At 40.6% G+C, this 24,951-nt stretch overlaps 1 protein-coding gene across 1 annotated transcript in view; it reads left to right on the top strand.

Moving 5' to 3' along the window:
- Positions 1-228: 228 nt before the first annotated feature.
- The window catches only part of LOC110526602 (TOX high mobility group box family member 3-like), a 64,517-nt gene continuing 39,794 nt past the window's right edge, over positions 229-24,951 (top strand). Inside the window, exon 1 of the mRNA XM_021607704.3 lies at positions 229-1,055. Within this exon, the coding sequence (XP_021463379.1) occupies positions 954-1,055 (102 nt within the window). The 5' untranslated portion in view covers positions 229-953. The remainder of the gene's footprint in view (positions 1,056-24,951) is intronic.

The following is a 24,951-nucleotide window of genomic DNA, read 5'->3' as shown; positions in this document are numbered from 1 at the left end:
TACATAAAAAAATATGACCAGTATATTACAAACATAAACAATTCTCAATTCGAGCAACTGCTGTAAAACCGTGTATATTGCTGATTAAGTATTTTTTATATAAAATCTGTCAATCAAATTATCCCCAGAGACTGAAAGCCGTGTAAAATTTAACTATCTAGTGTTTTCATTGAAGCAGATGCTGGCTAAATGGGAGTGGCGTGCTGTGTTCGGGGAGTAGCCCAAGTTGTTCACACATTGTTCATCAACAGAGCCAAAGACTGAACCAAGCATCTCTCTAGTGTTGTATAGCAAATCTACTAATTCCACATTATTGGTTGACCGCACAAATGTATCAGATTTTGTCCCAAACCCCACTCTCCACTCGTGGAACACTGTAGCAGAATTCCAGGGAATACAATATCCTCATTGCTTTATGCACCTTCGCCAACTACTGTGCAAACTTGAGGAAAAACAACTTTTTTGGGGGAAACGAGCGCTTTTTACGTGGATAGTCACTCTCCTGCGAGCCGGACGTCTTATTATACACATATTATAACGTTAGTTCCGTTTTCAATTTTGTTTCGCAAGCTGAATAGAGGAAAGACGATTGTGCAGTTTGTCCCTGCCGGTCGCGTGGCTTCTTTGTGTACAGCAGCTGCCTCTAAATGCATGGGCAAACATCACTGCTTGGCGCAGATATCATAAACCTTGAGGACGAGCTTGGACATAGCTCAACCGTTATTTGGGTTTCAAAACTATGAAAAGCTTCTTTAACAAGTAGAAGAGGAATAACAAAACGTCGTATTTTACCCCTTACCCCTTCTTATCCCGCTTTCTATTCTTTGATTTACGGTCCCGATAAAGCTTGCCCGCCTCGCCGCCTTTCTCTCACTCTGTGCGCGTGGATTGTAAAAAGGTAGAAACAAATTGAGCTCTGTTCACAGTACAGCTGCGCTGTTGCCTGGTACATCATGGATGTACGGTTTTATCCGACTGCCGGAGGAAATCCTATTCCAGGAGACCCACCAAACCTGGATTTTTCCCACTGTTTGGGCTACTACAACTATAATAAGGTGAGCAATTGCGTTCTACATTGTTTTGCATACCTCTATCATGTTTCTGCACACTGTATTCAAACCCCATTCCTCCGGACAGACTAATATAATGACAAATGGTGTTGTACACGATTGGGAATGTTTTCTTTGATAATGAATTAGGCTACTCCATCATCTAATCCTATTCTGCATTGGCATTACAAAGCTTTTATAAAATAGACAGAATAACACAATAAGACAAGAGGTCGTTTTACCAGTGCATTACACACTTTTATCAATTAGGCAAGTTACCATCTTCATTTGGTGCTGGAGTTCTGCATGTCATAATGTTTACGCGTTGAAATGCTTTCTCATATAGCACATCTATCTCCCTGTTGGACGAAGTTTTGGTATCCTATCTCTTGCAGAGTAAGCTATTCATGCCAGGTGGCAGTGACACTGCTACTTTACGATGAGTGATCAACTTGATTACATGTGTGACAGAGCCTTTAAAAAGTGACTTGATCCTTAATCATTTAATGGGCATTGTTTATAATTTATAATTCCATCATCATCAATCAACATGCAGTTCATATGTTTTAGATTCACTGAAGGCACATGATAAAGTGATGTCACTACCTATAGAGCTGGTCATATTTCATGAATTGGGAAAGGCATTAATTATCCTTGAAGTGAGCCGGTTGTTTATGTCGATATCTGATATCTGATGTCTGATGTCTGATTCAACTGCAGTTGTTTCAGATCATGATCCCTTCTTTTGCTCACATATAATATGTCCCTGTTTACTGATGTGTTGCAGTGTTTTGAAAAAATGTCATACTGTCCCTAGTAGGGTTATCCTATGTGAGATATCCTTACACAAACAGTCCCAGACTGACAGGTGGTTTGGTACACAATCAGCAGCAGATATTTTGTGTTTTTGTATCACAAGCACAAAGGAGTATTTGTTTTGAAAAGGATAATGGCTCTATTTGACAACATCTTCAGGATGTGGAAGCATGGTAGCTACCAAAAGAGAGAGAGACAGTCCATATCAAATGAGTTTCCAGACTTTCCCCCAGAACATCCTCTAAGAACCATTAGAAAACATACTATAATCGTGTTCTGAGAACATTCTGAGACCAGAGCAGTATTTGCGTCTGCTTAGCCAAATAGCCCAGGCTTGTTAAAGTTCCCAAGTGCAACCACATTTGTTTGACTGTCCTATAATAGATAAAGCGTGGTTTTGTGTTTGCTTGAAAACTCCCCGGGCCAAAGTTTGAGAAAGGAAATAGTATTTCTGTCAGGGATAGGCCAAAATGCAATTGTAGTCTGAGAGAGAGAGGAAATGAAGCACTCCCTCTGCAACATGTCTCATCACAAACCACATATCACATGCCAATTCAGAAGCCTCTGCATACTGAGTGGAAGGGAGATTTGCATGTGTTTGCATAATGCAAGACACATCATCCCCAAATTGATTCCACCAAACTCATCGAGAGGAAACATTAGTCATCCAGATGATGTGTCATGTTTTCAAGTTGTATAGACTCAAATTAACTTGGGTTGATAACAGAGTTATTTATTATAGCTTTCATGTCCAGTTACCACTCCGAGAAGCTGTGACAGTGCTTTGGTCAATGTCAATGGGTACTCAATGTAATGTATAAACAGTAACACCCTCAAAATGTTGTCTGAGGAAATAATTCAGATTTAATCACAATGGGGCCCAGAGGCACTTTAAAACATCACAGATAGTTTTTTAAATCTACAGAAAAATCCAAACGAGTGGCACAAACTTAATTAGGTATTACAGTCATCATGATTCATGACTAATGAATCCAACCGTGATTTGGCAATGAGATGAAGGGAATATGTTAATATCATGTACTTTACAAGGGAACATAAACTGCTAGTAATCTAGTAGAATTGAACCTCAGACCCTTGATGATAAATGTCATTAAGAGCTGATTTAAAGCACACTTCATATAGAATACATATTATTCTATACCTTTTTAATATTTAATGGTGTGGATTGTGTTCAGGTGTATGACAGGGCCGTCTCAGCAGGGTGCCTTTGGTAAAGTGCTTTGATTTAAGCTGGGACACAAGGCAACTATGTTTAGGGGTATATACCCACAGGGACTCTTTTTAGCCGCTGATTGGTTGATAGTTGGTACTTCAGAAATTGTGTGCAGTCTTACATTACATTCAATTTATCTGGGATAATGACTTGGTTTTTACTGGCTCTTTGGTTTATACTGAGCACATGTGGTCTTAGTCAGTGAAATTTACAAGAAGCCCGGCTTCACTTGTGAAACCTTATGAATACACGCCTAGATTATTTCTGGTCATCAGGGTGTGTTTTCTCTCCTTTTCTGTCGCAAAAGTTGAATATTTTATATGCCCCCCCCCTTGGTTTAAAATGTGGGACATTTTGTGGTCTACATAACTGTGCAAGCTCTTCAGATTGGACACTACTAAAGGCTGTGATTTTTTTTGGTATTTTCTCAACTGTACTGGTTTACATTTAGCATGTCTAAAGGATTTGACCATTTGATTGACTGAAATGCCTTTGTTCATGAGCATGCCCCCCACCTCCCCTGTTACTAGCACATTTATAGTCCTGTGCTATACTCCCCTGAAGTTTAATAATGTTGTATATTTAATATACATTTCATTAGCTGCACTGGTAGAGGTAATTAGTTGGTTGTTACCAGGTGTAACTGAGGAATGGGTTGCACCTGCAGCACTGCTACTACTACAGAGCTTTAGTTTGTGAAACTATTACTAATACTGCCAGTAAGTGATTATAAATTGTGGATGGCTATGTTCAGATCCAAAGATGATGTAATATGCATTAGCATTGTGTTAACTGTGATTGACTGAATTATTCCGCTGTTCAGTAGCCATACTTTTCTGTGGTTTAAAAGGTGTCATTACGGAAGAGTGATTGATTGTCTTCCAAGAATCCTTTCAGTGACAACTGCTGTAAACAGGAAGTGTGTTTCACTGAGCAGGGTTGATAGTAACAGCTGATTGGCTCTGATGACAAATAGCCTCTGTGACTGTACCAAATGGATATGTTTCCTCTTATCCAAGGAAACGCTTATCAATGGATTATATTTCAACTTTGAGTTGTATCAACCACTCGTCTGTCATACGTAATAGACTACATACACTGTAAGAACAACAAATGGGAAGTTATTCACAGCATAACACATGAGGCTGGAAGGCTGCAGCTGCAGTCGGCATACTCTAGGACTTTACTGAGCCTTTACATGAGTCATGTAGGTGAAACAAAAGCCTGATTGAGGATGGGTTGGATCCTATTGTCCCTTGCATATCTATAGGAAACAAAGCAGAAAGGACATAAATTAGAGATGCTAAATTACAGTCCCTTCACACCAGAAAACCCTTGGGGCAATATCTCCCCATTGTCCCCTACAGCCAGATTGGCCTAGCCTCCCGTGGTCTTTGTTGTCCCGTCTGTGGAGTGGTAGTGAAGGGGTTAAGACGCTCTTCAAACACAGTGGGCCATGTGCATCTTGTCAGTGTACACAGCTGGTGCCATTTCACCACAAACACATTGTAAACATATCCAAACACTACTAGGACTCTAAATCGCTGGTACCCCGAGAAGCTGCTTACTTTGCCGTTTTCTAAAGTTGATGGATGTAACTGAAGTTATATGTTTAAATGTTTAAATGTTTAGGAAGTGAAAAGCTGATGTATTTCCTGGGCATTTTAATTGCAGTTTGTCGGACGCCTAGTTCAACAGATTTATTAAAGACCCGGTTTTCCATTTGAGATTGGGAAAGTTCATTTTTAGCTCACTCACTTGAAGCACAGTACTTGGAACCCCTGAGCTAATGGATGCTCCATCCGAAAGTGAGTTACTCTGCAGATTCAGACAATTTCCCCAATTCATCTGGTCCTATCTATATTAATTCAACTGATGTGTGTATGTGATTAACTATGTAGTGTTTACGTTTTTGTCCTAACTCTGAACTTCTATCAGCTCAGCTCAGCTCAGCTTCCTGCATGGAAGACCCTAATAGTTGTTGCTATGGAAGCTGTGTCCGGACTGTGAGTCATATACTGTATTTTAGAGGTGGACTTGTGGTGGAACATTAGTTGATCATACTCTCTGCTTTCTATGGCTGTGCCGTAGATGATCTAAGCTATTACACGCATCATTCCTTGCAATGTGCACGCACACACACACACACACACACACACACACACACACACACACACACACACACACACACAACTAGGGAGTCATCCTGTTTGTGTTTGAATCTCTCTGCGGTATGTACTTTTGAATTTTACAGTGACGTAAATCAACACTTAAGAGTCCTCGTCTATATGTCCACTGAACCTGTGTGCAACATTGGGACCGATTGACTGTCTTTACAAGGTGGATTTGGAAAGAGAGGCTGTGGTTGGTGTTGAATATGTAAATCTCATGCTCACACAGTCCATTACCCTGATCAGCTCTCATGAAGACCATCTTTAATCCAACCACCACCCAGTGCTCATGAATCCATTCCATCTCCTCTTCTCACATCACCATCATCAGCCAGCAGGCTGCATGTAGATAGAGTTTACACAGTTTTGCTACATTTTAATATCCACACTAGCATACTACTTAGAATGAAATGATGTAATGGGCATGCACGGCAAGCGGTACCGATGCACCAAGTCTGGAACCAGAAGGACCCTGAACAGCTTCTACCCCCAAGCCATAAGACTGCTAAATAGTTAGTTAACCAATATCTACCCGGACTATTTGCATTGACCCTTTGTGCACCAACTCTTCTGACTCATCACATACACTGCTGCTATTGTTTATTATCTAACCTGTTGCCTAGTCACTTTATAGCTACTGATATGTACATACAGTGCCTTGCGAAAGTATTCGGCACCCTTGAACTTTGCGACCTTTTGCCACATTTCAGGCTTCAAACATAAAGATATAAAACTGTATTTTTTGTGAAGAATCAACAAAAAGTGGGACACAATCATGAAGTGGAACGACATTTATTGGATATTTCAAACTTTTTTAACAAATCAAAAATTGAAAAATTGGGCGTGCAAAATTATTCAGCCCCTTTACTTTCAGTGCAGCAAACTCTCTCCAGAAGTTCAGTGAGGATCTCTGAATGATCCAATGTTGACCCAAATAACTAATGATGATAAATACAATCCACCTGTGTGTAATCAAGTCTCCGTATAAATGCACCTGCACTGTGATAGTCTCAGAGGTCCGTCAAAAGCGCAGAGAGCATCATGAAGAACAAGGAACACACCAGGCAGGTCCGAGATACTGTTGTGAAGAAGTTTAAAGGCGGATTTGGATACAAAAAGATTTCCCAAGCTTTAAACATCCCAAGGAGCACTGTGCAAGCGATAATATTGAAATGGAAGGAGTATCAGACCACTGCAAATCTACCAAGACCTGGCCGTCCCTCTAAACTTTCAGCTCATACAAGGAGAAGACTGATCAGAGATGCAGCCAAGAGGCCCATGATCACTCTGGATGAACTGCAGAGATCTACAGCTGAGGTGGGAGACTCTGTCCATAGGACAACAATCAGTCGTATATTGCACAAATCTGGCCTTTATGGAAGAGTGGCAAGAAGAAAGCCATTTCTTAAAGATATCCATAAAAAGTGTCGTTTAAAGTTTGCCACAAGCCACCTGGGAGACACACCAAACATGTGGAAGAAGGTGCTCTGGTCAGATGAAACCAAAATTGAACTTTTTGGCAACAATGCAAAACGTTATGTTTGGCGTAAAAGCAACACAGCTCATCACCCTGAACACACCATCCCCACTGTCAAACATGGTGGTGGCAGCATCATGGTTTGGGCCTGCTTTTCTTCAGCAGGGACAGGGAAGATGGTTAAAATTGATGGGAAGATGGATGGAGCCAAATACAGGACCATTCTGGAAGAAAACCTGATGGAGTCTGCAAAAGACCTGAGACTGGGACGGAGATTTGTCTTCCAACAAGACAATGATCCAAAACATAAAGCAAAATCTACAATGGAATGGTTCAAAAATAAACATATCCAGGTGTTAGAATGGCCAAGTCAAAGTCCAGACCTGAATCCAATCGAGAATCTGTGGAAAGAACTGAAAACTGCTGTTCACAAATGCTCTCCATCCAACCTCACTGAGCTCGAGCTGTTTTGCAAGGAGGAATGGGAAAAAATGTCAGTCTCTCGATGTGCAAAACTGATAGAGACATACCCCAAGCGACTTACAGCTGTAATCGCAGCAAAAGGTGGCGCTACAAAGTATTAACTTAAGGGGGCTGAATAATTTTGCACGCCCAATTTTTCAGTTTTTGATTTGTTAAAAAAGTTTGAAATATCCAATAAATGTCGTTCCACTTCATGATTGTGTCCCACTTGTTGTTGATTCTTCACAAAAAAATACAGTTTTATATCTTTATGTTTGAAGCCTGAAATGTGGCAAAAGGTCGCAAAGTTCAAGGGGGCCGAATACTTTCGCAAGGCACTGTATCTACCTCAATTACCTCGTACCCCTGCACATCGACTCAGTACTGGTACTTCCTGTATATAGCCATGTTATTACCTCGTACCCCTGCACATCGACTCAGTACTGGTACTTCCTATATATAGCCAAGTTACTCATTGTGTATCTATTTTTCTATGATCTCTTTTTTCTTTCTCTCTGCATTGTTGGGAAGTGCCCATAAGTAAGCATTTCACCTGTTGTTTACCAAGCATGTGACAGATACAATGTGATTTGATTTTGGAATGTCCACACTAGCCTACTACATAGAATATATGCCCGATACATTGCTTCCTTTTAAGTAGTATGCTAGTATGGAACAGAGAGACTGTCTCAGAAGGTTCTGTTTTCTCTCTGGACAATCCAAAGCCGTGTCATGTTACAGCTCCACAGCACTCATGTTGAGTCTGGATTTGCCTCTCTCACTAACAATTTCTAGAATGTGAACACATTCTGTCCATTCTGATTGGTCTCAGAAACCGATGGATTGGTCCAGAGCCGGCCTACACAATGATTTCATTAACTTTGGTACTCTGATTGGTTCGACTTGTTAGAGAAGATCCAATCGCTGATGAATTAGTTCTGTACAATGCCCCTCATTTTGAAGTTACACAAACAACAGTTTCAGACTGAATGTATGAAGCGATTGATAGAGCAGAGGAATTAAATTCAGGGTGAGTCGTTAGGCAAGCCTAACATGTCTCTTCATATCACACCAGGGTCTACTAACTCACCATGAGACCTACTTTTCTCACCAGGATAAACCATTTCAATCTGTCTTTGTCTCGCTACATCTCTGACAGCATCAACCTCACTGACTTATTAAAGATATAATCTGTTCACCCCAGCGCCATTGTTATTGTTTTTGTTTTGTCGACTAAACGGAGGTGAGCAGCATCCAAATGGAAATGAGCAGGGTGGTACAACAAATTGCACTACATCAGTGGAGACTGCTGAGGGGAGGACGGCTCATAACCATGTGGAAACCATGTGTTTGATGTATTTGATACCATTCCAGTGATTCCGCTCCAGCCATTACCACGAGCCCATCCTCCCCAATTAAGGTGTCACCAACCTCCTGTGCAGTACATATTCTGCTCTTCTATCGAAGCATGCAGTGATGTTAGAGGTAAAACAACTGTGTTCGTTGTTTGCTGTAACTTCTTTGGTGTTATAATATCCCAAATTGACGTGGCAGTTTCACCATTAAGGATTCCATCTTTAAAGAGAATCATGTATTCTCTATGTGCCACAGAAACTACTTTTACTGTGAATTAAGTAGTAGGACCAGTCAATCAGTTCTGTCTGGGTGATTCAATAAATTGTGTCCTATAAATGATTAGCCTTGCAGTTAAGACACTTACATTTATTTTTAAAGCGCTGTTGCAGTGAGACAGCCCGTCACATTTTTCACATAACTAATTTCTAATGCCTCGTAATGGGCTGACGGAGGACTGTATCAAAACATTTAACTGATCTCACCTGGATTTAACCTTTAATCCAACACAGATTGAATTAGTAGATAGATTAGAAATGTGACGTTTTATACAATCAAATATGCATGATCCCCTTCACTCAACATGTGAATAGGAGGTCCTGTAAAGAAAACGAGACTTAAAAGTTCAATTGTTAGAATTTTTGCCTCTGCTATTTTTCAGACCATCCTTTACTGTTTAGAATGGACATATTTTCCGTCTCATCAAGGTATTGCTGACTGTTATTATTAAATTAATTTGCAGAGCAGTGCATTGTCGTGACTGTAAGTGTGAAATGTCACCTCATTAGTGAGCTATGTGCTGTAGGGACTGAGAGAGAGATATTACGTACAAGGCAAAGGAGATTTATGTGCATCCAAAATGCCACCTAATTCCCTTTGCACTACTTTTGAATAGGGCCCTGGTAAAAATAAGTGCACTATATAGGGAATAGGGTGCAATATCAGACGCAGTCAAACTGTGGTGATTAGTCCAGCTATCCTTTGTTCAGCTGCCCGTAGCACCACCATGACCATGCAACATTCCCAAAATGCTCAGTGTGTGTCACCACCAGGTCGTCCTTTAGGGAGAAGACAATGTCAGCAGGTGGGCAAATATCCATCAGACCTGCTCAAAAGCACACAGAAAATGGAGTAATACAACAGCTATTTGAATGTTTAAATGGGAGACTGAAATGAACCACAGTAACAACGTACTGTTTTTCAATAGGTGATTTAATGTAACTTGGACCTATGCCTTGGTTACTGTAATACAGTAGTAAACAAATAATCTGTGTCACGTTTAGAACACACTGACTTTAACGGCTATTTTTATCTCCGTTTCCAAACTGTTTTCTTACATTTTCCCAGCCAGTGCAGAGGTCCCCAAGCCAACAGCTGGAGTCAGTGTTATGGAAATAGGGGAGCCATGTTGGCCTCAGAAGGTCATAGTCATTGATCGTAGATCGCCCCTCCCCCAACGTTATATATGTGGTAACAGGGTAAATGTTAAAATCTCACTCTGCTAATCCAATTTTGCTGCAGCGTTAATGTGTAGTATTTAAAGTCATCTTCACCTAATAAATAAACTTTAAGTCTCCTCAAAAGCTAATATAAATTGGAAAAGCACCATCACACTCTGCCAGATTTTAATTGGATCTTTTATAGACATGCATTAGAATGATAAGAATATTCTATTGCAGAAAAGTCCTTTGTTTTTCCTGGAAATTTAATTTGTCATCATTTATGTTAGAATTAAATGGTAGCAGAGATCTACAGTACATAGGCACTGTGCTGACATGGCCTTGTCTGTCTCTCTGCTCTGTGTAGGCCTAGCTCTGAGAGTTTTGAAAGAGCTGTTCTTGGGAGAATGTCTCTGTTTCTTGTTGTTTATTTATGGGTTTAAATTGTTGATTGTGTCCATTGTTCTTTCACTGGATAGTAGTGCCTATCCATAATTTATCCTATCTGTCAGAAAGAGTTCATCTCATATATGGATACTTTGTATTCATTTCTTTGTGTACAGGTACACAATTCTAGTTACAACTCCTGCCTGTAGTTTCCAAAGCAGTCAGTTCACAGTGATGCCTAGAATGTTTTTCTGAATAAAAATGCTTGACTGTACAACCCAAAACTATTCATCATTATGCCAACATATGAAATAAGACACATGGTGAGTGAGCCCCAATATCAAAACAGGGAAAGAGAAAAAGCGAGAGTGAAATTTTTTTTTTTTCTAAAACATCAAACTCTCTCTAACATATTCAATAATCATAAAGTTGTTGTCAGCCTATGGGGTGCTCCATTACTCTCAATAAAATATCACGTCTTGCAACCACACAAATCCCTCTCACATATTGGCTCTGAAGCCTTTTGAGATGTAACATACTCCCCCCGTAGTAGCATTTCTCTATCTGTTCTCAATGTACCACACATTTACTGTAAATCACTATTTAGTTGGAGTTCACTTTTATACATTGGAGAAAAGATAAAGACATGTAGCGTTTTGTAGAAAGCACTAGCCTATGGATAGATTTGTTTTATCCACCAAGCAACATATGGTTTATCTCATGCTCTGGCTCGGCTCTAATATTTATTTCATATTCATATGAAAACTGGAAAGTGCTCTCTTTGTAGATGGTTTCCAAAAATTGTACAGTGATTGCTTCATTGCTGATTTTTATTGGCCTCAGAAGTACTGTGTGTTAAACAAAAAGCGTGCCTCCCCTTTCCCCTGCCGTAATTCAATGTTGCATTTAGGATGCACCAATAAAGGCCCAATAAGGGGACACTTTGCTGCTGGCCTCCATCTGGATCTCTGAAAGCTGTATTGATGTGGGGGGAGAAGATTCTGAAAAGTCATCTGCTAGTTGGTTTAGATCTCTTTTGTCTCTTGGCAACCATTCTTGTGGGGTTTAGAGGTCACTGGTTGCAACCTCCAATTGCTTGCAAACTGATGACTTGATGAGAGGGTTCTACCATGTATTTGTCTTATGAAGACTCCCCTAGTTCACTTGGGAAAGGAGATGATATTTTAGGCTTTTTGTTGGAGGTCATCTCTTTGTGGCAGTGCATTGCAGGGGGACTTATTGCACTGCCACTGCACTGTGACCCGGTGAACACTTCCTCACAGGTGGCTATGGTGTGGGATGCCAGTGGTAGGAACCAGGCCAAGGAGAAAGAGGCCTCGGCATTGAGGAGTCCTTTAGTTTCCTCCTGAGGCTACATGCTATTGACAAGTCTTTCATACTCCATTCCTTTCTAGGCAAACGATCTAGTTTCTCTGACAATGGGCAATAACCCTGAATCTTCCTCTCTCCTCATCGGAAGCTCTTACAAACGTGTGTCTTTCCAGACACATGCAGATCCTGGAAAAGGAGCTTGCTTTCTTTTTTTAAATTTCTCTAATGAGGCACAGGTACGATTTTCCTTCCTACCCGCTGATAAATGAGAAGGAGAAGCAGAATGATTACATTGTATCAGAGACATTACAGGCAGTTGATTAAAGCGTTAGTTGGGGAGTTAGCCAAGGTTAACAATCCATAATGAAACACTGTGAAAATAATGATACGCTGCATGGTTTTATGAAGGCTTGTGGCTGCTCAGCAGAGCTGCGTTGACCTTCAGCAGTTACACAAGCTAATCGTGGTGAACCTTCAGCCCCCCTGTAGTTTCCAGCCGTCTCCATTAGCTTCTGATATGCATCTTCTAGGAGAGCAGACTAGACTTTACAGAGTTTTGGCTTTGGGATTGGGATTGTTCTAGTGACATTGAGATTACGGGCTATTCTAAAATTAGCTCTTTTAGGTAGTATCATAAGTTGTTCTTCTGACGTATACCAATACTTAGGGGTTTACCCTTGATACACCACACTTCCTTTTACATGGGTGTGGCTAGCTTGAATGACAACAGTCATTTAAAGGAATCAAGTATTTCTTTGTTGTCGTGGTTTGTTTTCAGTGAAGTCTATTAGAGTGCCATTGATTCCCCTGGAGAGAGCCAGAGATTGGTCACTGTCCAATGTCAGATCCTTTGTGTATGCTGAAAGCAGTGGCCTGGTGTTACTAAAGTCTCAACTTATTATGCTGTCAAAACAGCAGCATATCTGTATGCTTTGGATAGTAGCTTGGAACATGTTCCTACTGCTTTATGCAGACCATTTGCTACTCAACAGGCCATGGTGCTAGCGGCCTAGCACCATTAGCTTTGATCACTGACTAATAAAGCGTTCTACTATCTAGGGATCCTGTTGCCACAAAACATTGAGGATGTCAGGTGATGTCATATTTTGATTGGCCTGTAGTCTTTCCTGTTGGCTAATGACAACATTAACCTGTTGCTGACCAAAATAGTAACTGTAAGACATCATGGATTACACCTACTTCTCCTCCACAAACTATCCTCCAGATGCAAATAAGATATTTAAGCAGAACTTATAGCCTATATAGCGATTAACTATTGCTTCAAAAGAAAATACATTTTCTCAGCCCAGATGTGTGAAATCACAGAAAAACGGCATTGTTTACTGAAGCATGTTCCAAGTGAAGCTTCATGCATGTATACCAACATCTGTGAGTAGTGAGTATTGTAATAAACTGTGGATGAGGCGATATGCTAAAGTTAGACAGAGGAGCGTGAGTTACGTGTATCTTTCTGTAATTACCTCAGTGATTGTCCGCTGCTTTGGCTCTTATCAGACATAAACTGGAAGCACATTCCTCTGTGTAATTGTGCTTGCCATTATTACTGCAATTACTGTAAGTTATTACTCATATTGTTCTCTGTTGGACTGGTAGTTTGCTAGTTACCAAATATGGACTCTAGGATTGGGGAGTATTCAGGTTTTCATACCTTCATACCATTTCTGTAACCTCCCAAAAACATTTATTTTATTTTTGACACACAAAACAATTTAGGCAACAGGGATCTTCATCCAGGGGGGAATTGAATGTCTCTGCTGTAACCAAGAAGCTTGATCTTGACATCTAGTGACTTAGCCAGCGAACCAAATGCATAGCTGGAGCCGTGAGCTGGATATCATTTATTTGACACATCTTAGATTTCTTATAGTTATAATAAACTTATAAACAGTGGTGTAGCATGCACCCCCACAGCCACCACGAGGCAGGGGTGCCCCCACGTTTCCACTTAACAATAACAGAACTTTGTAACGAATCTCTTTGTCGTCTGAGGAGGAGTAGGAAGGATCGGACCAATATGCAGCGTGGTAAGTGTCCATGTTAATTTATTCGACTGAACACACAAAAAACAAATTAAAGCGAATGGAAGAAACGAAACAGTTCTGTAAGGTCATATACACTAAACAGAAAACAACTACCCACAAATCATAGTGGGAACACAGGCTACCTAAGTATTGTTCTCAATCAGAGACAACGATTGACAGCTGCCTCTGATTGGGAACCATACAAAATACAAAACATAGAACAAAACATGGAATGCCCACCCTAACTCACGCCCTAACCAACCTAAAACAGAGACATAAAAAAGGAACTAAGGTCAGGACGTGACACACTTACAGTTGACCGGGGAAGCTCTAGCAGGGCAGAAATTTGACGACATGACTTGTTGAAAAGGTGGCATCCTATTTTAGTGCCACATTGAAAATCACTGAGCTCTTTAGTAATCCCATTCTACTGCCAATGGTTGTCAATGGAGATTACAAGGATGTGTGCCTGATTTTATACATGTGGCTGAAATAGCCTAATCCACTAGTTTGAAGAGGTGTCCACATGCTTTTGTATATATACAGTGCCTTCGGAATGTATTCAGATTTTCCCACATTTTATTACGTTACAGCCTTATTCTAAAATGGATTAAATAAAATAAAATCCTCAGCAATCTACACACAATAACCCATAATAACAAAGTGAAAACAATAACAAATGTTTAAACTTTGTTTTGCAAATATATAAATATATAAAACAGAAAAACCTTATTTACATAAGTATTCAGACCCTTTGCTATGAGACTCAAAATTGAGCTCAGGTTCATCCTGTTTCCATTGACCATCCTTGAGATGTTTCTTCAACTTGATTGGAGTCCACTTGTGGTAAATTTAATTGATTGGGCATGATTTGGAAAGGCACACACCTGTCTATATAAGGTCCCACAGTTGATAGTGCATGTTAGAGCAAAAACTAAGCCATCAGGTCCGAGACAGGATTGTGTCGAGGCACAGATCTGGGGAAGGGTACCAAAACATTTCTGCAGTATTGAAGCTCCCAATAACACAGTGGCTTCCATCCTTCTTAAATGGGAGAAGTTTGGAAACACCAAGACTCCTCCAAAAACAGTTGTGTGCCAAGCTTGTAGCGTCATACCCAAGAAGACTCAAGGCTGTAATCACTGCCGAATGTGCTTCAACAAAATACTGAGTAAAGGTCTGAATACTTATGTAAATATGATATTTAAAAAATGTCTAAAAACCTGTTTTTGCTTTATCATTATGGGCTATTGTGTGTAGATTGATGAGGGAAAAAACAATTTAATCAATTTTAGAATAAACAACACTAATTTCAACATCAACAGTGAAGAGGCGACTCCGGGATGCTGGCTTTCTAGGCAGAGTTGCAAAGAAAAAGCCTTATCTCAGACTGGCCAATAAAAATAAAATATTAAGATGGGCAAAAGAACACAGACACTGGACAGAGGAACTATGCCTAGAAGGCCAGCATCCTGGAGTCACCTCTCAACTGTTGACGTTGAGACTGGTGTTTTGCGGGTATTATTTAATGAAGTTGCCAGTTGAGGACTTGTGAGGTGTACTTGTCCTCTTGCTCAGTTGTGCACCCGGGCCTCCCACTCCTCTTTCTTTTCTGGTTATTTTTCAGAACAAGAATAGACTGACGAGTTTCAGAAAGTTATTTGTTTCTTGACATTTTGAGCCTGTAATCGAAGCCACAAATACTGATGCTCCAGATACTCAACTAGCCTAAGGAAGGCCAATTTTATTGCTTCTTTAATCAGAACAACAGTTTTCAGCTGTGCTAACATAATAGCAAAAGGGTTTTATAATGATCAATTAGCCTTTTAAAATGATACAACGTGCCATTGGAACACAGGAATGATGGTTGCTGATAATGGGCCTCTGTACGCCAATATAGATATTCCATAAAAAAATCAGCCGTTTCCAGCTACAATAGTAATTTACAACATTAACAATGTCTACAGTGTATTTCCGATCAATTTGATGTTATTTTAAACTTCTTGTGACTCCCCATCCCGGATCCGGGAGCGTAATCATCGCCTGACACTAATTAGCATAACGCAACGGACATAAATATCCCTAGAAAATATTACTATTCATGAAAATCTCAAATGAAATATATTGAGACACAGCTTAGCCTTTTGTTAATCACCCTGTCATCTCAGATTTTCAAAATATGCTTTACAGCCAAAGCTAGACAAGCATTTGTGTAAGTTTATCGATAGCCTAGCATAGTATTATGCCTTGCTAGCAACAGGCAACCTTGTCACAAATCAGAAAAGCAATCAAATTAAATTGTTTACCTTTGATGAACTTCGGATGTTTTCACTCACGAGACTCCCAGGTATATAGCCAAAGTTCATTTTTTCCCAAAATATTATTTTTTGTAGCCGAAATAGCTCCGTTTGTTCTTCACGTATGGCTGAGAAATCGCCCGGAAATTGCAGTCACGAAAACGGCGAAAAATATTCCAAATTAGCTCCATAATATCGACAGAAACATGGCAAACTTTGTTTATAATCAATCCTCAAGGTGTTTTTCTAATATCTATTCGATAATATATCTGTCGGGACAATTAGTTTTTCAGTAGGACCGATTGGAGTAATGGCTACCTCTGTATTTTACGTGAGAATCTCTCTCGAAGCCACCATGTGACCACTTACGCAATGTAGCCGCCTACGGCTATTCTTCAACATAAATGCGTAAAACTACGTCACAATGCTGTAGACACCTTGGGGAATACGTAGAAAGCGTAAGCTCGTTGATGGCACATTCACTGCTCAATAGGGACTCATTGGAACGCAGCGCTTTCAAAACCTGGGCCACTTCCAGATTGGATTTTTCTCAGGCTTTCGCCTGCAACATCAGTTCTGTTATACTCACAGACAATATCTTTACAGTTTTGGAAACGTTAGAGTGTTTTCTATCCAAAGCTGTCGATTATATGTATATTCTAGCATCTTGTCCTGACAAAATATCCCGTTTTAAACGGGAACGTTTTTTTCCCAAAAATGAAAATACTGCCCCTAGAGTCGCAACAGGAAAAAATGTGCTTTTCTTTAAAAAACAAGGGCATTTCTAAGTGACCCCAAACTTTCAACGATAGTGTGTATATATAATAGGGTTGTGGGCTCCCCTGCCTCGTGGGGGCTGTGGAGGTGTGTGCTACACCACTGATTATAACTATAAGTTAAGTGTAACTATATGAAATCTTAGGGCTCCAGCTATGCATTTGGTTTGCTAGCTTATATATAATTTGTTTTTGTGTTTTAGAAAATAATACCGTCTGTATTTCAAAATACCCCAGTATATGGTGTAAACGGTATATCGCCCAACCTAGTGGACTCCGTCTAAGAAATAAAGCATCTTTCTAATTATTTACAGATTGGACATGCTCAAAGAATTCAAGCATATTAAAAAAAAAAATAATCCAATTTGTATATATTTTTGCCTGTGGATAGTACATTCAAAAGATGGACTAATGATTACTTATACAGAATCCAGTGGCTGCAGGTAGACTAGTGGTTAGAGTGTTTTGCCAGTAACCAAAAGGTTGCTGGATCGAATCCCTGTGCTGACAAGGGAAACGTCTGTTTATTCTGCCCCTGAACAAGGCAGTTAACCCGCTGTAGGCCGTAATTGTCAATAAGAATTTGTTCTTAACTGACTTGCCTAGTTAAAGGTTTAACAAAAATATATTTTTTTAATCCACCATGCAGGATGTGTAATGTTTTCATAACGTTAACACATTTTCCACCAGTGTCCACCACATACCAGGCCTATTTATTCAATTCCAGGATCTCTTTCATTTTATGAACTAGCCTAATGTGCAGGGGGTTTCAGATCACGTTAGCGGATCAAAGCACAAATTCCCTTTCTATGTTTTTCTCCAGCATGTCTAACTACAAACAAGCCCTCATACTTTCCGGTAGCAGTTTTATTTTGTTTACTCAAAACAGATGAAGAGGTCCGTGACACTCCAACATGAGAGTGGGCTGTGCTAATATCTCTCCAGGCTAAACAGAGGCCTGATAGAGCCATGATATTGAGGCTAAATCACAAGTGTGCGCGCTCACATTAGCAGGCTACAGTTGGACAGCCACAAGGTTGAGTACTAATTAGTGTTTTCAAAAGCCAATCAGTTCCGCACGATGGCTGCTTAGTGCCGTCCAAAAGTGTCATTTTATTTAATCTGGGTATCAAAGTTTATCCAGCAATGGAGAGTCATAGCAAATACAGGCAGATTGTTTTTGGTTTAATTGTGAGAAGGCGGGGACTGGGAAACAATAGGACAGAGAGAGAGACTGGCTGTTGTGGTGTATTGTGGGTATTGACATTTTCAGAGAGAATATATTTTTAACAGAAGCTAATTAATTAATAAGAGTAAATGCTCCATCCGCATATTCATCACCAGGCAGGTGATGGGGTCATCTCTCTCACAACACAACAGGCAAGCCTTAAGCAGGAAAAACAAAGTAGTACATAAATCAGAGGTTTTCTCTGGCAAGGCGGAACCCCCCGGGACCTACCTTGGTGCTTCATTAGACTCCAGAAGGATCATGTTTTAAGTGGAGGTGAGCGAGTTCTGAATAACAATGACAAATTATGCCTCAGAGCATTGGGTGTTTAGGGAACATAAAAGCAACATATCCCTTTTCCTAAAAGTGAATAAAATATTATTTGAGAGAAAAGATATTCACTGCACTACATCATATACGCACAGTAGGGATATAGACTATAGTTAACATAACGGCTACTATTACTGTTTCTGGCAGAGTTTCCCAAATTGAGGTTGAGCATATGCCTTTCATAATTAACCATATGGGATTACAATGAATATATACTCTTTATTCGACTTCAGTGTGATGGCTTCACGTTTTAGTAATTTAAATTGTTGTCCTTTTTTGCATCTCGTCGTATTTGACCACATAATTCTATTCACTTAACTCACCCCACATACAGCACTTATGTGAGGAAACACTCATGATAATATATGATCAGTATCATCTTTCTCTTTTAATTATAAAAACATTATGTTTCTCTGTAGAAAGTGATAACAACATAACTGAAAGAATATGCAGCACTCTATGTAAAGCTTGTAAGATAAAATACGTCCAGAGTTTGGTACACGGGCTGTCAAAACAACATACTGTAGCTACTGTGTGCTGACATAGAGGCTTTTAGAACCCAGTCAGGCAGGCCTCTGGCTATTGTTCTTCCTGATCTTTGAATTCCTGGATCTGACAACTCTGCACTGACCAGCCTAACCAGCACTGATGTCTGATGGTCTGTGGGCGAGAGAGAGCCCACAACAAATCTGAGGGTAACAAATCATCATATAAAAATGATATGGATTAAGGATATGGATTCAGATGATGCTAGTGAGAAAGATTAACTGAATTATAATATATCACAATTTGTGGCTGCCTGTTTAAAAAGACCTTTACAAATGAGTAATACATTACGTAGAAAGCCTTGTGTAGCCGAGTTATAATAAGAAAGCCTTTTCCAGAGTATCAATCTGCTCAATTACAGACAGACAGGAGAGATATGCTGGAGCAACATTCCCATGGCTATTCAGTCACACTGAATATCCACACATGGCAGATTTGAATAAAGAGATCGGGATTATTATTGCTTCCCAGTGTGATGGTAGCCTCGTTTTCCAATCCAGGCCTTTATTTGGATTTTGGGGCCAGCATGATAGCAGTAATGCTCCCGATTTAATAAAAACTGTGAAATACAAGGAGCTAACAGTCAATACTGTTGTAGAGCTGATTTGGTCGATCTCTTCAGTTTACATGAATGAAGAGATGAATTATCTCTGTGTCCATTGAATCTGCCCCTCTCTCTCCAGGTAAATTGGCTGATGACAGGCAGGGTGATAGCTTGTATCCTTCCTCTCTCTCTCTCTCTCTCTCTCTCTCTCTCCAAAAGAAAGTGGTGTTTTCTCTCCACCTGTCCAGCACAACTGTTTAAAAGCCTCTCACTCTCTGTGTCTTTAAAGAAGGACGTCTGTGAAGGATAGTTAGAAGGACAGTGTAGAGTAGATGAGATGTGGGCTGCTACAGTATGAAGGAGCTGCAGCTGCTCCCAGTAGACTCTATACTTACAGAGATGTGGAGAAACAGTTCAAACACAAGCTTAATGAAGACGAATGGAGAGGCATGTTGGTACACACATACACACAGTGAGGAAAGTGCTTGAGCTCGTTGTAGAACGTATGGTGGACCCCGACCTTAACTGAACTGTCTCATTTATTTTGGTGCAGAAACTCACAGCGCAGTTCCCATTTGCCCCTAACAAGGAGGTCAAGGCTCAAATACAGCATATGTCACTGTCTGACCCCTTTCTCATCTTCCTGGACTGTTAGAAATGGGATAAAACTGCTCTGAGGGAGTTGTGGTCAAAGGAGGAAGTCAATTACTTATTTTTCTATAGACACTTAGCAGACCTTGCTGCCTCAGAGGTGGAGTAGTGTACAAAATCAAATGTGCAGTGTTATTTTTAAGCGTGGAAAAACAGATACTTCCTATCTTAGAGTAGTTGTTTAAAACAAACTGTACACTACTTAATCTCTGTAGTCAACCTAATTAATACCCAGCATTAAACTGTCCATTAAAGCACCTCTACGTTGCAATAAGTAGATCCTCATGTTTTAGAACACACTAACACAATTAATTGAACCATGATCTTAATGTAATGTATTTCACTTCATCTAGTATACTCAGTTGAAAGGGGTTGGATAGACTAATGACATTACCATGTCTCTCCTACTTTCCATTCCAGACCCAGATGCTGGTTTATGGTTGTAATGTACTGTATGCGCACATGACTGACTTTATGAGTTATACCATTGGCTCATACATTAGTCGTAAAGGCAAACGCTTAGCCTCATATTATCCTGAGGGAAATCCACACTTTTAAGTGTCATGGCTGTATTTGATAGGTCACATGCTTTTTACGTGTCAGCCTCACCAAGGATATTTTTGAGAGAGAGAGAAAATCACACAGACACACAAATCATTTGAAAACAAATCAAACATTGATAAACTCCCATATCTGTGCAATCATGGCAGCAAGATTCGTGGCCCGTTGCCATGAGAAAAGGGCATCTAGTAGAGCACAAACAACATTGCAAATACCACCAATGTTTATCTATTTATCTTCCCCTACTATTCGTACTAGAACTATTTGCACATTACTAAAACACTGTAAATAGCTGATAAACACTTAAAATGTATTTATCTTTTTGAAACCTTTTTGAGTTCAATATTTACTGTTAAATTCTAATCGTTTTTTGTTAATGTTTTGTGTCTTCTCACCTTTGTTTATCGTTTATTTCACTTGCTTTGACAATGTAAACATGTGTTTCTCATGCCAATAAAGCCCCTTTGAATTGAATTGAGAGCGAGAGAGACGGAGAGACAGACAGAGAGAGAGGTATATTTTCTCCTTCACCTTTTTCAATGCTTTGCTAGCTAAGCTCAGCTTCTCTTTTTCCTTCCCTGTAAAAGAGAAATCCTCTAGAACATAGTGGGGTTCCATTAACTCTGTGGACTGTCATGTTCAGGTACACTTTGATCTCACTGTTCTTTCTAACATGGAGGAACGGAATCATTTTACATTGTGTCTAAACAGATGCGTCTTTCTTCTTAAGCTCTCTAAATGTCACTGGCTGCTGTGATATGAAATAAATAGCGAAGATTAAGTCTTTGTAATTATTCAACAGTAGGTATCATAATCTTACACTTCCTTTGAAAAGTGAAATGTTAAAATGGCACTTCAGTTGTAAATAGAGTGAAAAGCATGAACAGAGCATTTAGTCTTGATGGCTCCTGTCACATAACGAAAACAATATCTGAAACTCAACAGACGCTTATTTTTTTTGTTTTTTGGAGGCCCTGTTGCCAAGAATTGTCAGTCAAATTGCTGAATGGAGGGTAGTATGCTGGAAAATACATACTTGAAATAGCTAATATGCAGGTCTAAACAGCTGTTTTTGTCCAGCGTTGTCTTTTGCAGCTGTCCTTTCATTGTGGAATAAAACAATTCATAACATGCTAGGCAGTGTATTAACATTGCTATAATGGGTATGTATGTGATCTTACACACCAACCCCCAACGATTGTGTAGGAGAAAGATACTGTAACAACTAACAATGACTGGCAAAAATGCCAGGTATATGTCGCTCGACAACCCGAAAGAAAACATCCTTATCCATAGCATTTCCATAATTTCAGCTAATTTGCTCCAGTCATTGCATTAATCTGTGCCGACCTGTTGATTGTCAGTTTTCCAGACACATTTCTGTAGCCGAACACAAACAGTATTTGCAGCAGGACCTCTCTCTGTTCTGTCAGTAGTGCCAAGCAACACAGCCACAAATTGGAATGTGGTAGAGCTCTGGGAAGGCAGCCAAGATTGAAATTAGACAATAACCTCTGCTCCCCTATACTGGCTCTCTCCTCCAGCTGCAGGCAGATCCATTTGTTTAATACAGTCAGCCCTGTAGTGTATAATAGACTGATATATGAGTCACCGCTCAGCAGTTTGTGTTTCTCAGATTTATAGAGATTGAACAACTGGTCGGTTTCTACTTACTGTATGTAGTCTTATCGAGAAAAATACATGGAAAGGAAGGATGCATGCAGCACAGCACAGCACAGCACAGCACAGCACAGCACAGCACAGCACAGGGTAGATAGATCCAGTACACCCACGCCAGCTTACAGCTGTATCTTTACAATACATGCATGGAGAAATACACAGTTATTTACCTAATCCATTTCTAGCCTAAAGAGTTTTGTTTTTGCGAGTAAGAAGAGAAGCATGAAAGCTTAACAGGTAATACTACAGATCCTACTTATTGTACACAATGAATTTGCTGGATGAATAATTTGTTGGTACATCAGATCTATTTACATAAGCATTGGATGGTAGAATACTTTCATACTGTCACTTTTAATCCAGGAAGCTTTTCTGCCTGAGTTAAATTATAACGGTAGCCTGGTTTATAAACGTTGTTTCAACCTCCTGAGTTAAATAGAATTTTCATGCAATTACTCTCAAAGAATTAGAGGATTAGTTTCCAGTGAGTCCCTGAAACAGTGACTGGTACCTGCGTTTTGCAGTGTGTACAGAGGCAAAAACCATTCTAATGAGTGTGTTAACCAGTAATAGTGTCCAGGGAATAGAGAAATGTGTCTGTTCTGCCAACGCAATAGGAGAGGACTCCATTCTCCGCAGCTCTCAATAGGGATGGATCCAGGTCACTGAGCCCATACCCACCTGTCATATCTAGTACAGCAACACCACCATCAGCACTAATACCACTGAAACAAACCCATCTACTGTGGTGAAAAGCTTTCCTGTATGGCGATTAAACAATGCATTATCTCAGATAATGACACCTAAACCCAAAATAGCCGTAGACCAGAGAGCTAAGAGTGCAGTAAAAGTAAGCGTGGTTTAAATGATAGCATCTTGGAGCTGGAGTTACTTCAAAGCTGTCCCAAAGTAAACAGCATCTAGACATTCAAGGTTTAGAGGCGACTGCAAGACACCACCACCACCAAGCTGATTTGAACTACTCTCATGTCATTTCCTTAAAGGTCCAATGCGGCCATTTTTTTTATTATCTCAATATCAAACTGAAAACTTGCTGTTATTGGCAGAGAGGTTTGGAACTCTCTTTCTTATTGGTCTATTAAGTAATGTACATCCTGGTGATGTCACTAGGCAGGCCAAAACCAGCAAAATAATAGCTGAAATTTCAAGCGGTCTTTTCAAACAGCTCTTACACTAAAAGGGCATTGTCATCATTGTCACAATTTTACAGTATTATTCCAACCTCATAGTGTGGAAATATTGTATGTACACTGCTCAAAACAATAAAGGGAACACTTAAACAACACAATGTAACTCCAAGTCAATCACACTTCTGTGAAATCAAACTGTCCACTTAGGAAGCAACACTGATTGACAATACATTTCACATGCTGTTGTGCAAATGGAATAGACAACAGGTGGAAATTACAGGCATTTAGCAAGACACCCCCAATAAAGGAGTGGTTCTGCAGGTGGGGACCACAGACCACTTCTAAGTTCCTATGCTTCCTGGCTGATGTTTTGGTCACTTTTGAATGCTGGCGGTGCTTTCACTCTAGTGGTAGCATGAGACGGAGTCTACAACCCACACAAGTGGCTCAGGTAGTGCAGCTCATCCAGGATGGCACATCAATGAGAGATGTGGCAAGAAGGTTTGCTGTGTATGTCAGCGTAGTGTCCAGTGCATGGAGGCGCTACCAGGAGACAGGCCAGTACATCAGGAGACGTGGAGGAGGCCGTAGGAGGGCAACAACCCAGCAGCAGGACCGCTACCTCTGCCTTTGTGCAAGGAGGAGCACTGCCAGAGCCCTGCAAAATGACCTCCAGCAGGCCACAAATGTGCATGTGTCTGTTCAAACGGTCAGAAACAGACGCCATGAGGGTGGTATGAGGGCCCGACGTCCACAGGTGGGGGTTGTGCTTACAGCCCAACACCGTGCAGGACGTTTTTCATTTGCCAGAGAACACCAAAATTGGCAAATTCGCCACTGGCGCCCTGTGCTCTTCACAGATGAAAGCAGGTTCACACTGAGCACATGTGACAGATGTGACAGTCTGGAGACGCCTTGGAGAACGTTCTGCTGCCTGCAACATCCTCCAGCATGACCGGTTTGGCGGTGGGTCAGTCATGGTGTGGGGTGGCATTTCTTTGGGGGGCCGCACAGCCCTCCATGTGCTCGCCAGAGGTAGCCTGACTGCCATTAGGTACCGAGATGAGATCCTCAGACCCCTTGTGAGACCATATGCTGGTGTGGTTGGCCCTGGGTTCCTCCTACTGCAAGACAATGCTAGACCTCATGTGGCTGGAGTGTGTCAGCAGTTCCTGCAAGTGGAAGGCATTGATGCTATGGACTGGCCCGCCCGTTCCCCAGACCTGAATCCAATTGAGCACATCTGGGACATTATGTCTCGCTCCATCCACCAACGTGCACCACAGACTGTTGGCGGAGTTGGCGGATGCTTTATTCCAGGTCTGGGAGGAGATCCCTCAGGAGACCATCCGCCACCTCATCAGGAGCATGCCCAGGCGTTGTAGGGAGGTCATACAGGCACGTGGAGGCCACACACACTACTGA

This window comes from Oncorhynchus mykiss, chromosome 6, assembly GCF_057628025.1.
Source record: "Oncorhynchus mykiss isolate SJ-2025 chromosome 6, ASM5762802v1, whole genome shotgun sequence".
Classification (NCBI taxonomy): Eukaryota; Metazoa; Chordata; class Actinopteri; order Salmoniformes; family Salmonidae; genus Oncorhynchus; species Oncorhynchus mykiss.
The sequence above is the reverse complement of the archived record's forward strand: the minus strand, read 5'-3'. Positions and strand labels throughout refer to the sequence as shown.